The sequence below is a fragment of the Mesoplodon bidens genome, assembly GCF_964165515.1.
Source record: "Mesoplodon bidens genome assembly, chromosome: 12".
NCBI classification, from domain to species: Eukaryota; Metazoa; Chordata; class Mammalia; order Artiodactyla; family Ziphiidae; genus Mesoplodon; species Mesoplodon bidens.
The window spans coordinates 45,624,230-45,637,676 of NC_138168.1; the positions used below are offsets into that span (position 1 = coordinate 45,624,230).

General features: G+C 39.3%; 2 protein-coding genes across 2 annotated transcripts in view; both read left to right on the forward strand.

Annotated features, from left to right (window-relative positions):
- RPF2 (ribosome production factor 2 homolog) overlaps positions 1-13,447 on the forward strand; it is a 38,292-nt gene that overhangs the window by 6,346 nt on the left and 18,499 nt on the right. Inside the window, exons 4-6 of the mRNA XM_081251255.1 lie at positions 2,226-2,265; positions 6,732-6,813; positions 7,479-7,555. Coding sequence (XP_081107381.1) covers positions 2,226-2,265; positions 6,732-6,813; positions 7,479-7,555 — 199 coding nt within the window. The remainder of the gene's footprint in view (positions 1-2,225; positions 2,266-6,731; positions 6,814-7,478; positions 7,556-13,447) is intronic.
- Positions 7,576-11,600, forward strand: LOC308626352 (ubiquitin-conjugating enzyme E2 D3-like). The gene has a single exon (XM_081251256.1). It carries the CDS (start codon positions 9,620-9,622, stop codon positions 10,061-10,063), a length of 444 nt encoding a protein of 147 aa, XP_081107382.1. The 5' UTR covers positions 7,576-9,619; the 3' UTR covers positions 10,064-11,600.

Sequence of the window (13,447 nt, forward strand, 5' to 3'; positions counted from 1 at the left end):
AATTAAGAAGTGAAAATGACATTTTGTTTAAACTTGCATTTTCCCTGTGTTTCCAACAGGTCATATTTGCTTATTTGTGAATTGCTGTTAGCTGTTAATCATAAATGCTGCAGTAATTTTTCCTGGTTTGTTTGTCTTGCATCATTTTTTTAAATACATTTTTTGTTTTTTACTGATTATAAAAGTAATATATGTTTATCTTAGATAACTGGGAAAAGAGTAAATAATCACCCATAGATAAGCACTATGTATATTTGCACTATGTATATTTTCTCTTCATGAAGTTTTATATCTATATATGTTTTTCTTTGAACAAAATTGAGATCATGTGTATATGATTTTTTTTTTTTAAATTATATTTATGATTTCTATTTCCTCTTTTTTTTTTTTTTTTTTGCGGTATGTGGGCCTCTCACTGTTGTGGCCTCTCCTGTTGTGGAGCACAGGCTCCGGACGCGCAGCCTCAGCGGCCATGGCTCATGGGCCCAGCCGTTCCGTGGCATGTGGGATCTTCCCAGACCGGGGCATGAACCCGTGTCCCCTGCATCGGCAGGCGGACTCTCAACCACTGCGCCACCAGGGAAGCCCATGTGTATATGATTTTATTTCTCTTTAAATTCATAAAAATTATGAACTGTTTTATACTTTATGTACATGACTAAAAATCCAAAAATATACAGTGAAAATATAAACACACGCTCTTCCCAGAACAGCCACTATCATTAGTTTCTTACATATCTTAACAGAATTTCTTTATGCATATTTAAGCAAATAAAAATACATAATCTTATTTTTCTCCCTTTTGCATGAAAGATAGCATTCTGCGTTTCTCTACCCACTGTTTCTCCATCTCCACTACTACTATTCTTGGTCCAACCCACCATTTTTTTCTTTCTCTCCTGGATTACTGTGATAGCTCCTTACTAACCCCTTCACTCTTGCTGTGCTACATTCCATCCTTACATAGCAGACAGAGCAGTCCTTTAAAAAGAACATTTGGGGCTTCCCTGGTGGTGGAGTGGTTGAGAGTCCGCCTGCTGATGCAGGGGACACGGGTTCATGCCCCGGTCTGGGAAGATCCCACATGCCGTGGAGCGGCTGGGCCCGTGAACCATGGCCGCTGAGCCTGCACGTCCGGAGCCTGTGCTCCGCAACGGGAGAGGCCACAACAGTGAGAGGCCCGCATACCGCAAAAAAAAAAAAAAAAAAAAAAAAAAAGAACATTTGGGGCTTCCCTGGTGGCACAGTGGTTAAGAATCCGTCTGCCAATGCAGGGGACATGCGTTTGAGCCCTGGTCCGGGAGGATCCCACATGCCACGGAGCAGCTGGACCTGTGTGCCACGACTACTGAGCCTGCACTCTGGAGCCCGTGAGCCACAAGTACTGAGCCCACGTGCCAGAACTACTGAAGCCTGCACACCTAGAGCCCGTGCTCTGCAACAAGAGAAGCCACTGCAATGAGAAGCCCGTGCACTGCAACGAAGAGTAGCCCCCGCTCACCGCAACTAGAGAAAGCCCGGGGAAAGCAACAAAGACCCAACGCAGCCAAAAATAAATAAATAAAATAACTAAATTAAAAAAAAAAAAAAGAACATTTGAATCCAATCATATCACTGTCTTGCCTAAAACCCCCCCAGTGCCTCCTGTTACTCTTTTAGTAACTTACGTCCTTACCTTGACCAACAAGGCCCTACATATTCTGGGCCGAGTCTACATCTTTGACCTCATACCCCGCCGTTAACCCTTTGTTCACTAAGCTCCAGTGACATTTGTCGTCTGTTTCTTGAATAGTCTAAGCTTGTTTCCATCTCAGAATCTTTTCTTATTCTGTTTCCTTTTCCTGGAATACTCTTAACCTCAAAACTTTTCCATGGCTAACTCCTCATTTATCAGGTCTCAGGTCAAATAATCATTTTCCATTCTTCACACTAACACAGTGCCCTATTTTATTTTTGTCACAACAGATATTACTTTTTGAAATTGTTCATTTTTCCTCTAGAATGTAAGCTCCGTGAAAGCAAGGATCTTGTTTGACGCGGTATTATGGTATCCCTAGCTCCTAGAACAGTGCCTGGCACATAATAGGCACTAAATAAATATTTGAATGAATATTCTTCTAGCTTTTTTTTTGATCATCTGAATATAAAATTATCTTAGTATTTATTGTTATGGGTGAATTACTTATTAAGATTATTAAAATTAGGGTAACTTTTTTTAATATTAGGAAAAATATTACAAGACCATTTGAGGATCAGACATCATTGGTAAGTAGAATCTTTCTGATTTAAGAAGGCATGTAAGTGATTATTCAAACTAATTTATTTAATTTAATAGTACTCCTAATTTTTGATTTTGAATTAGAAATCATCCTATGTGAGGGAATTTTGATGCAGAATGCGGGGGAAATAAGACGTTTATACTTTCAAAAAGATTACTATAGAGCTTACATTTCACTGTGAATGTTATGTATTCACTGCTTGCAAGTATATTGATAGAATTTTAAAAAATTGAATTACATTTTAAGTGCATAATTAATGGATTGTCAAAAGGAAGCTTGTTATGGATCTATTTTTATAGAGCAAGTTTGATTTAAAAAATTTTTACTTTTCTTTTTTTGAGTGTTTTTAGAACAAGAAACACTACCCAAATGATTACTAACAATTGTCAGTTGCTTTACTAGAGTTAATCAAATTCCCGTTTGAGTGTGTTGACAATCAAAACTAAATGAAAAAGTCTAGTGAATGAAATCAGAAGGTAAAAGGTGGTATATAATAAATGGTGAATGATAAGTGGACTTTGAGTATGTGATGATATTAGTTTCTTACTAAAGAAAATCTTAAGGGAATACGTGGATTAAACTATTTAAGTTGACTTAAAAAAATCAGAACATGATTATGTTCCCTTGACAGGACTGCCATTGCTTGTTCTTTTAGTTAGTGAATTTAAAAGAAAAAATTTTTGAAAAGAATCTCAATAACTAATTAGAAAACTGAAATTGAGCATCTTATCCTAATTTGGCAACTAACTGCAGTGAAAATTATATTAAAAAATATTGTCAAAATAGTTTTTTTAAATAAAATTGCTTTTATCATAGTCTTGGGTTTTTCACCATCATTTTTGAAGAGATCATGAAAGTAAAAATGGAGGGTCTAACCCAGAAATCTCTCTCTTCCACACGTGACTTATCCAGGGCTGATTTTGTTTTGTGACACCATGGTGCTTTCATTTGAGTGACCACTTTGTAGAAGTGTTATGTTGTAGAATCTGTAGCATTCTGTACTTTTTTTTCAATCCAGTGTCAATATGACAGCTTTTCTTATACTTAAAATTGTGGCATTTCCTCTCTTTGATCTCCCACTTCCAGAGACAGAAGATATTTCATTGGCTGTAAATCTCAGACCACTAGAGCTCAGAATGGCTGTGGAAACAGTAATCATGTTGGAAATTTGGTTGAATTCCTCCTCCTGACTGCCCATCCCCCAATAGCACATTTCTTCTGCTGTAATCTTGGAACTGTGCTTTAGCACAAGAGTTAGCAAATATACCTCCTGTGGGCTAAATCCCTGTTTCTGTGAGGACCACAAGCTAAGAATGGTTTTTACGTTTTTAAAGTTTTTTTTTTTTACACCGTATAAAAAGTCTAAAATATATACTCTCTAGTCTTTTGAAGATAATTTGTCTACTCTTGCTGTAGAATTTTAACAAAAAGCGGACTTTATGGAGAAGGATGACAGATGAGTACTATATATATGTGAAAGGTAGTTTATGGAAAGCTTTGGGGTGTTAACATGAGAATGTAAAAAAAATTTTTTTTTTTTTTTTTTTTTGCGGTACGCGGGCTTCTCACTGCCGTGGCCCCTCCCGTTGTGGAGCACAGGCTCCTGATGCGCAGGCTCAGCAGCCATGGCTCACGGGCCCAGCCGCTCCGCGGCATGTGGGATCTTCCCAGACCGGGGCACAAACCTGTGTCCCCTGCATCGGCAGGCAGACTCTCAACCACTGCGCCACCAGGGAAGCCCCAAAATTTTTTTTTAAGAAAGGATTTTCATTGATTTGGACATTTAAAAAACATTTTTGAACACCTGCTTTGTGCCAGACACAGTGTAAGTTGCTTTCACATATGACGTGTCACGTGGCCCTTGCAGATTTTTTCAGGAAGTGTTATTGTCTTTGATTTACACATGATAAAACTAATTCTCAGAAAGGCTGACCAGATCCCATAGCAAATGGCAAAGCCAGAATTCTTGGACTTTCTGACTCTGTATCCTCTACACAGGGAGTGGATAGGCAAGTAGGCAGTTGTTTGTTCCTATTTGCTTCTGCTTAAACACTGGAATGAATGATAACCAAACGAGGGGCCCATACCTTAGGGGGTCTTGCACTCAATAAAGAAAAGTTGAGGACTATGGTTGCTTCGAGTGTTCTTTAACATTTTTGTCATTAATTTAGGAGGCTTTTCCAACTATGCTAGAAGTAGACAAGAACACATTCAATCTAATTTTTGTGCTAAGATTGGGAATCTCAATAAACTGAATCACAGTAGGTAGGATATAAAGTTTAGGCACTAGTGTAGAAGGAGCTGTTCAGGATTGAAACCCCATAATTGTGTTTCCATCCCTCTCAAATCTGTAATAGAAGTCAATATTTTTGAGAGCCAGATGGAGGAGATATCTCTTACTGGTAGGAACATCATAGATCTGTCAGTCAGTCCTGGCTTGGTACATAAAATGGAACTAGTCACAGCTGGGATGGTGTGGAGATTCTAGGGCAAGAATCCTGTGTGGATGAAGTTTGCAGTGAAAAGTAGTTATATGCATTGTAAACTCATGAGTACAGTTATAAACATCCAAAGGAGCCATATTGATTAATTCATGTAGGTCCCTAGTATATTTGTGTGTGTCCTTTGAGTGAAGGCATTTGTTCAGCAAATGGAAAACTTGGTGTGCTATTCCAAAATAACTGCATAGCTGAAAATAAAGGGCCTTTTAAAATGTATTAACCTAGTAGTTTTCATATATTTTTAGTCTTAAACTTACATCTTTTCCCTAGGTACCCCAAATCAGAAAATTTGAAGTAAAAAGCTACAAATAAAGTCCTTTTTCTTTGTTTATTCCTATCTAGTTCATTAAGTCTTCTTTAATTTCCACTGAAAAAAAAACAGATGTACATTTTATTTTTAGTTCAGAGGTACAATTCTTTTTTTTAAATTGAAGTATAGTTGATTTACAATGTTGTGTTAGTTTCTGGTGTACAACAAAGTGATTCAGTTTTATATAATATTCATTTTCATATTCTTTTCCATTGTGATTTATTACAAGATATTAAATATAGTTCTGTGTGCTATACAATAGGACCTTGTTGTTTATTTTTCCAGTAACATGTTAAGAAAAACCCAAACGAACTTCTTGGCCACCCCAATATATATAGTAGATTGTATCTGCTAATCCAAACTCCTAATTTATCCCTTCCCCACCCTCTTTCTCCTTTGGTAACCATAAATTTGTTTTCTGTGCCTGTGAGTCTGTTTCTGTTTTGTAAATAAGTTCATTTGTTCCACATATAACATATATAACACATATATATCATATATATCATATGATAAGTGATATATTTTGTCTTTTTTCTGTGTGACTTCACTTAGTATGATAATCTGTAGGTCCATCCATGTTGCTGCAAATGGCACGATTTCATTCTTTTTTATGGCTGAGTAGTATTCCTTAGTATAGGTATGTATCACATCTTTTTTATTCATTCATCTGTTGATGGACCTTTAAGTTGCTTCCATGTCTTGGCTGTTGTAAACAGGGCTGCAGTGAACATTGGGGTGCATTTGAATTATAGTTTTGTCTGGGTATATGCCCAGGAGTGGGATTGCTGGTTCATATGGCAACCCTATTTTTATTTTTTTTTTAATTTTTTAAAATTTTTTGCGGTACGCGGGCCTCTCACTGTTGTGGCCTCTTGCATTGTGGAGCACAGGCTCCGGACATGCAGGCTCAGGGGCCATGGCTCACGGGCCCAGCCGCTCCGCGGCATGTGGGATCCTCCTGGACCGGGGCACGAACCCGCGTCCCCTGCATCGACAGGCGGACTCTCAACTACTGCGCCACCAGGGAAGCCGTCTATTTTTATTTTTTAAGGAACCTCCATACTGTTTTCCATAGTGGCTGCACTAACTTACATTCCCACCAACAGTGTAGGTAGGAGGGTTCCCTTTTCTCCACACCCTCTCCAGCATTTGTTACTTGTAGACTTTTTAATGGTGGCCATTCTGACTGGTGTGAGGTGGTATCTCATTGTAGTTTTAATTTGCGTTTCTCTAATAGTGACGTTGAGCATCTTCTCATGTGCCTCTTGGCCATTTGTATGTCGTCTTTGGAGAAATGTCTATTTAGGTCTTCTGCCCATTGTTTGATCAGGTTGGTTTTTTTGTTGTTGAATCGTATGAGCTGTTTGTATGTTTTGGAAATTAAGCCCTTGTCAGTCTCATTGTTTGCAAATATTTTCTTGCAGTCCGTAGGTTGTCTTTTTGTTTTATTTATGTTGATCAGTTCTAGTAGTTTTTGTGTGGAGTCTTTAGGGTTTTCTATATATAGTATCATGTCATCTGCGTATAATGACAGTTTTACCTCTTCCTTTCCAATTTGGATACCTTTTATTTCAAAGAGGTACAATTCTTAAGGTTCTTATATTTATGCATTGATTGAAGGAGATTTCTTTGGTTTTACAGGAATTTTTTTCAAAGAAGTCAGATTGTTCTTTATTCATGTTTGGCTCCCATAATAAGAAGCGGCCAAATAATCTAGTAATAGGTAAATATCATTTACTTTTTAATACTTTTATTTTATAGAGTCAGTTCTGTGACTCAGATTAATTGATGGTATTGAGGATTCAGAAGTAGCCAGTTAGCACTAAACTAGTTTTTTATTTTCCTTGTGAGTGTGAATAAAATTTGTTTTTACCTACCAGTCTTCAGGTAAAGAAGGGGCATGTAAATATCACCCTACCTCAAGTTGTGGAAGTTTTTCAAATATAAAACATATATCCTAAATCAGTATTAGAGTTAGAAAAAAAGTAGCATACTTACACACACAAATTAACCCTTCCCTAATAAATACCTGTATAATGAATACATTTGAAAATGAACCCTTGCCCTGTATTGTGTATTGAGGCTTGGGCTGACGTGCTCACTGGCTTAGGTAAAGCCCTTTACCCTCTGTGGGCCTTTATTTACTCTTCTGTAAAGTAAGGGAGTTTGGCTAAGTGATCTTTTAAGATCCTTTCCAGGTCCAAAGTTGCAACAGTACATTCTAGGTAGAGTTGAAAATTTAAGAAAGAAGAGACATGTTTGGGAGGTTTAAGGAGAAAGAAAAGAGGCAGATATTAGGACATTTTGAACACGCAGATAAGTAGGTGAATATAAGGCAGCTGTTTGGGAAGAAATAAATGGTTAAAAGAAAATGTATTTTCCTTCTAGGTCGTATGTATGACTACCACGTGCTGGATATGATTGAAGTAGGTATCGAGAAGTTTGTCTCCCTTAAAGATATTAAGGTAAGATACTGATCATAAAAATAAGCATTTTATAATGTTGCTCTTGGGCAATAGTGACATCTTGTGGTAAAGAGTAAAGATACAGTTTTGTAACTTAAATAAGAAAGAACTTTGGTTTTATTTTAGTGTGCTCTAAACTAAAAAGCACAACTTCATTTTACCTTTAAAAAGAGGGAGATGTTTACAGCGTATAACACATATGTAGGCAGTTAGACTTCAGAGTCGTTACTAACTCTTGTCTAGGCCCATAGCTGAGATGCTCTCCTCTCCCTCTGAATTATCACAGTACCCATTTTATGGAACCTCAGAAATACCACAATTTTCTTTGTTTCTTTCTTTTTTAAAAAATTGTATTTATTTATTTATTTGTTTATTTTTGGCCATGTTGGGTCTTCGTTGCTGCACACAGGCTTTCTCTAATTGCAGCGAGCAGGGGTTCTGCTCTTCATTGCGGTGCGCGGCTTCTCATTGTGGTGGCTTCTCTTGTTGCGGAGCACGAGCTCTAGGTGCGTGAGCTTCAGTAGTTGTGGCATGTGGGCTCAGCAATTGTGGCTCGCAGGCTCTAGAGCACAGGCTCAGTAGTTGTGGTGCGCGGGCTTAGTTGCTCTGTGGCATGTGGGATCCTCTTGGACCAGGGCTCGAACCCATATCCCCTGAATTGGCAGGCGGATTCTTAACTACTGCGCCACCAGGGAAGTCCCCACAATTTTCAAAGTGAGCCCTGTTTTAGACCTAGGAAGCTTTGGCTGATCCTACAGTATTTTGGCTGCTGGGAACCAAATTGCTAGCTCACTTTTCCCCTTGAGGACTTGCATCTTTGTGTCTCCTTTGTTTGAATGGGATTATGAAACAGAAAGGCAAGAAAACTGCCCTAATGCAGTTCCTGGATCCCAGCTGGGCTTCTGCTCCCTCAGCCCTCTGCTCCTGGCTTAATCTAGTCCATCAAATACATCATTTCACTTAAGACCTCTTAGCTACCCTCTAAGGCTGAAATTATTTTCCCTATTATATAGATTTGGTGACTGAGGCCCAGAGGAATTCCACTGGTGACCTAGGGTCATACATACAGTAAATGGTATAACCAAGATTAGGACTGAAGGGCTTTGAAAGAAAGGATATTGAAGTTTGTAATGGAAAGTTACATAATTGTTCTCAGTCTATGGGTCTTTGTATAGTTGAAAGAATTATAGCAAATATATAATCACTCCTTTCCTAGCCTCCCCTAAGAAGAGGACATGCCTTCTAGGTTTCCTGTGTGTTTGAAAAAAGGCTGTTACCAGATGCCTACTTGGTCAGCTATACCACCTTCCTCAGGTACAGGGCAGAGCAGTGAGATTGGATTTGGAGGCAGAACCCTTGGGTTTGAGGCCTTTCTTGCTCATTTAGATAGCATTTGTGACCTGACAGTCAGTTACTTCCCTGACCCACAATTGCAATCAAGTATTAAACAGGTATAACAACATCAAACGAGATAATATATGTGAAAATGCTTATCAAGGAATTTAATATATTGAAAGGTATTTTGAAAACTGTATAAACTGTGATGCTTTATTATGGATGCCATCATTTTATGATAGTTTATTACAGGTTGTCTTTAGGGCTCTGTGTGAATCCCTGGAGATGAGCAGTACCACTGCTGTTAGCATGGTTACCAGTTAGTGGGTGTGAGCACTGGCTGATGACTGCGTGCCAACCCCTCTGCTCTCTCCACTTCCCTTCCAAAGCAAAGGAATACCCCGTCACTGTGCAGCTTCTAAACTGAACCACAAAATCAGTATCATTTGGCAGGCGTATTCTTAACAAGAGCCATTTAAATTGAGTACTGGATCTTGTGGCTCTGTCGTGCGCGTGAGCCCCATAGGGCCAGGGAGGCACCAGCTGCCGTGTGGGGAGGAGGCCGAGGCCGCAGCTTGAGGGAGGCCCCGGCCCCTCTGCACCTGTGTATGGCAGAGCTGGTGTGAGACCAAGAGACAATCCTTCCCAGCCACTGGGATCATCAAGAGTTTTGGCCGGAACTTTGAGCACACACCAAAATAGTGAGGAGCCAGGTGAAAAGCACAGACGATGGTGCTGAAACGGATTAATAAGGAACTTAGTGATTTGGCCCGTGACCCTCCGGCACAATGTTTTGCAGGTCCAGTTGGGGATGATATGTTTCATTGGCAAGCCACAATTATGGGACCTAATGACAGCCCATATCAAGGCGGTGTATTCCTTTTGACAGTTCATTTTCCTACAGACTACCCCTTCAAACCACCTAAGGTTGCATTTACAACAAGAATTTATCATCCAAATATTAACAGTAATGGCAGCATTTGTCTCGATATTCTAAGATCACAGTGTTCTCCTGCTTTAACTGTTTCTAAAGTTCTTTTATCCATTTGTTCACTGCTATGTGATCCAAACCCGCATGACCCTCTAGTAGCAGAGATTGCACGGATCTATGAAACAGAGAGAGATAAGTACAACAGAATATCTCGGGAACAGACTCAGAAGTATGCCATGTGATGCTACCTTAAAGTCAGAATAACCTGCATTATAGCTGGAATAAACTTTAAATTACTGTTCCTTTTTTGATTTTCTTATCCGACTGCCCCCCTATCAGACCTCATCTTTCCTAATTTTAGTTTTTGTTTACCTCTCTCCACTCATTCACATGCTCATCTGAGAAGACTTAAGTCCTTCCAGCTTTGGACAATAACTGCTTTTAGAAACTGGAAAGTAGTTACAATAGAACAGTTGCCCAAGATTCAGAATTTTTTAAAAAATAGAGTATGTGTATTATGTGGCCAGTGTCTTCACTCTAACTTGGTTATGAGACTAAAACCGTTCCTCACTGCTCTAACACGCTGAAGAATTATCTGAGGGGGAGGGAGATGGATGCTGAGTTATCACATCAGAGGAAGCAGCATTAGTCTAGCAGCATCCATTCATGTGTAAGCCTTCCACTGTTAGAGATTTGAGGTTACATGGTATACTTTATGCTCGTAACTGACGTGGCTGGAAAGTTTGTATTGAATTTATAGCATCAGCAGGACAGAAAATGTGATGTATTTTATGCATGTCAATAAAGGAATGACCTGTTCTTGTTCTACAGAGAATGGAAGTTGGAAGTCAAACACCCTTTGTATTCCAAAATAGGGTCTCAAACATTTTGTAATTTTCATTTAAATTGTTAGGAGGCTTGGAGCTATTAGTTAATCTATCTTCCAGTACACTGTTTAATATAGCACTGAATAAATGATGCAAGTTGTCAATAGATGAGTGATCAACTAATAGCTCTGCTAGTAATTGATTTATTTTTCTTCAATATAGTTGCATAAACCAGTGAGTTAGCTGCCTGGATTAATCAGTATGGGAACAATCTTTTGTAAATGCAAAGCTGTTTTTTGTATATACTGTTGGGATTTACTTCATTGTTTGACATCAAATGATGATGTAAAGTTCTAGAGGGTGAATATTTTGCCATGTTCAGTTAAAAGTGTGCAGTCTGTTACAGGCTGACACATTGATTGACCCGATTTATGCAGAATTAATAAGCTATTCAGGTAATGTAGCTTTAATATGCTGCACATGATACTGACAGCCCGGGGGTTCATAGATGGACTTGGGACCCAGCAGTTTTGAAACATGTATATGGAGTTTAAGAAATTTATTTTCCAGGTGCAACCCCCATCTAACTAAATTTTTTCTTTACCTTGTAGACTTGACAGCTGAAAAAACCATAACATGGGAGTAATAATGGGTCAAAATTTACAAAATAAAGTACTGTTTTGGTGTGGGGAAAAAAATAAAAATAAATTGAATACTAAATTTTCACTCATGGGGCATATCCATAACTATAAAATTCATTAATGATGAGAATGTGCTTACATTGGCAATTCCTACATAGACTATTAGCCAGTCCCCTTCACTTTGACCCCATTATTTGGTTACAACCTCATATTTTTAGTTTGTTTTGGAGTTGCATGTTCTGCTGCACTTGCCTTCCATATTTATTTCATCTTTATTTCTACCTCCTCGGTTGTTGTTTTTTTTTGCGGTACACGGGCCTCTCACTGTTGTGGCCTCTCCCGTTGCGGAGCACAGGCTCCGGACGCGCAGGCTCAGCGGCCATGGCTCACGGGCCCAGCCGCTCCGCGGCATGTGGGATCTTCCCGGACCAGGGCACGAACCCGTGTCCCCTGCATCGGCAGGCAGACTCTCAACCACTGCACCACCAGGGAAGCCCCCTCCTCGTTTTTAAGACATCTTTACCAGGCATTTCTTTCTTACTTGCCCACTTTTATTGCCAAGCCTCATCCCTCTGTTAACTCTTAAGCAATAGGTGATTAGACGCTACCAGGAAATAGAGTGATTATTCTAGAAGCCTGTTTTCTAAGATGGCCAAAATTCTAGGGATGGTTATTCTGCAGAAAATAAGCCTAAGAAATGAGATGATTTAAAATTAAAGGTTAGTTGGGCACAGATGGAACACAGAAGAGTCATTGGGCCTGGAAGGTCTATTCAGACCCTCAATCAGACAGACAGATTTTAGGCCCATCTCCTAAGTCTAGACAGTTCAGGTTCGCGCTGGAAGCAGAGAATGTCAACAAGAGTGGTCATGGTGAACAGGGAAGCAACACGTGACCTCTGGTCCAAGGGCAGAGGATGTTTGTTTGTTTGTTTGTTGTCCTTCTCCCCCCACCCCCTCCACTTGGATAATCCTTGATTAGTGTCAGAGCAGAGATATTAGGATCAGTGGGAAGCTCAGACCGATTCTTCTTCCTCCATAAATTAACCCTTCAATTAAAGAATTTTTTCTATTTGATTTTTTCTTTCACTTTGGTAAAACAAAAATTCACATTCTTTTTGGTATAGAAAATCCAGAACTAGGGAGTTCCCTGGCGGTCCAGTGTTAGGACTCCACACTTTCACTGTTGAGGGCTCGGGTTCATTCCCTGGTGTGGAAGCTAAGATCCCACAAGCTGTGTGGTGCAGCCAAAAAAAAGAAAGAAAAGAAAATCCAGAACTAGGCAAAATATTTTTTAGAGTAGAGCTTCGATCCTGCTGAGTGAGAATTGCCCATATTTTCTGTAGCTTGTGTAACATTATATTGCTTCCCATGTGAATGTTTAGTTGGTAGTTTAGCTTTCATTTAAAAATACTGCTGGTGTGACACAGTAGGAAAGGCACATTGTTACAAATAATTCAAAGAAATTAAATTTATTTTGACTCTGAGATGTTGGCTGTTAGAGGGCTGTGTTTGTTTTGCAGCAAGTTTAGCTTTTTATTTTATTCTTTGCATAGAAAGTGATAAAAAGTAGCTTACATCATTCTTTAATCACTTATTAATTTGGCACTAAGAGGGAGTGGAATGAAAAATTATTTTTTAGTATAAAAATCTGTAAATTAAAAAATCCCCACTCTGGTTTTAAGTCTAACATCAGTGTTCATAGGGACATCCTTGGTGGTCCAGTGGTTAAGGCTCTGCGCTTCCACTGCAGGGGGCACGGGTTCGATTCCTGGTTGGGGAACTAAGATTCTGCATGTCACACCGTGTAGCCAAAACAAATAAAATCAGCATTCATAGACATACTTTTAGGACAGTTAAGAAAATGTGAAAATGAGTCACTGTATGTCAGCGGTCCCCAACCTTTTTGGCATCTGGGACCAGTTGCATGGAAGACAAATTTTCCACAGATGGATGGGGGGATGGGGAATGGTTCAGGCAGTAATGCGAGCGATGGGGAGCAGCAGATGAAGCTTCACTCGCTCGCCTGCCGCTCACCTCTTGCTGTGCGGCCCGGTTCCTAACAGGCTGTGGACTGATACCAGTCCAGGGGTTGGGGACTCCTGCTATATATAAATATTGACTGCTTTAAAATCAGCATATAAACAATTTAGACTTGA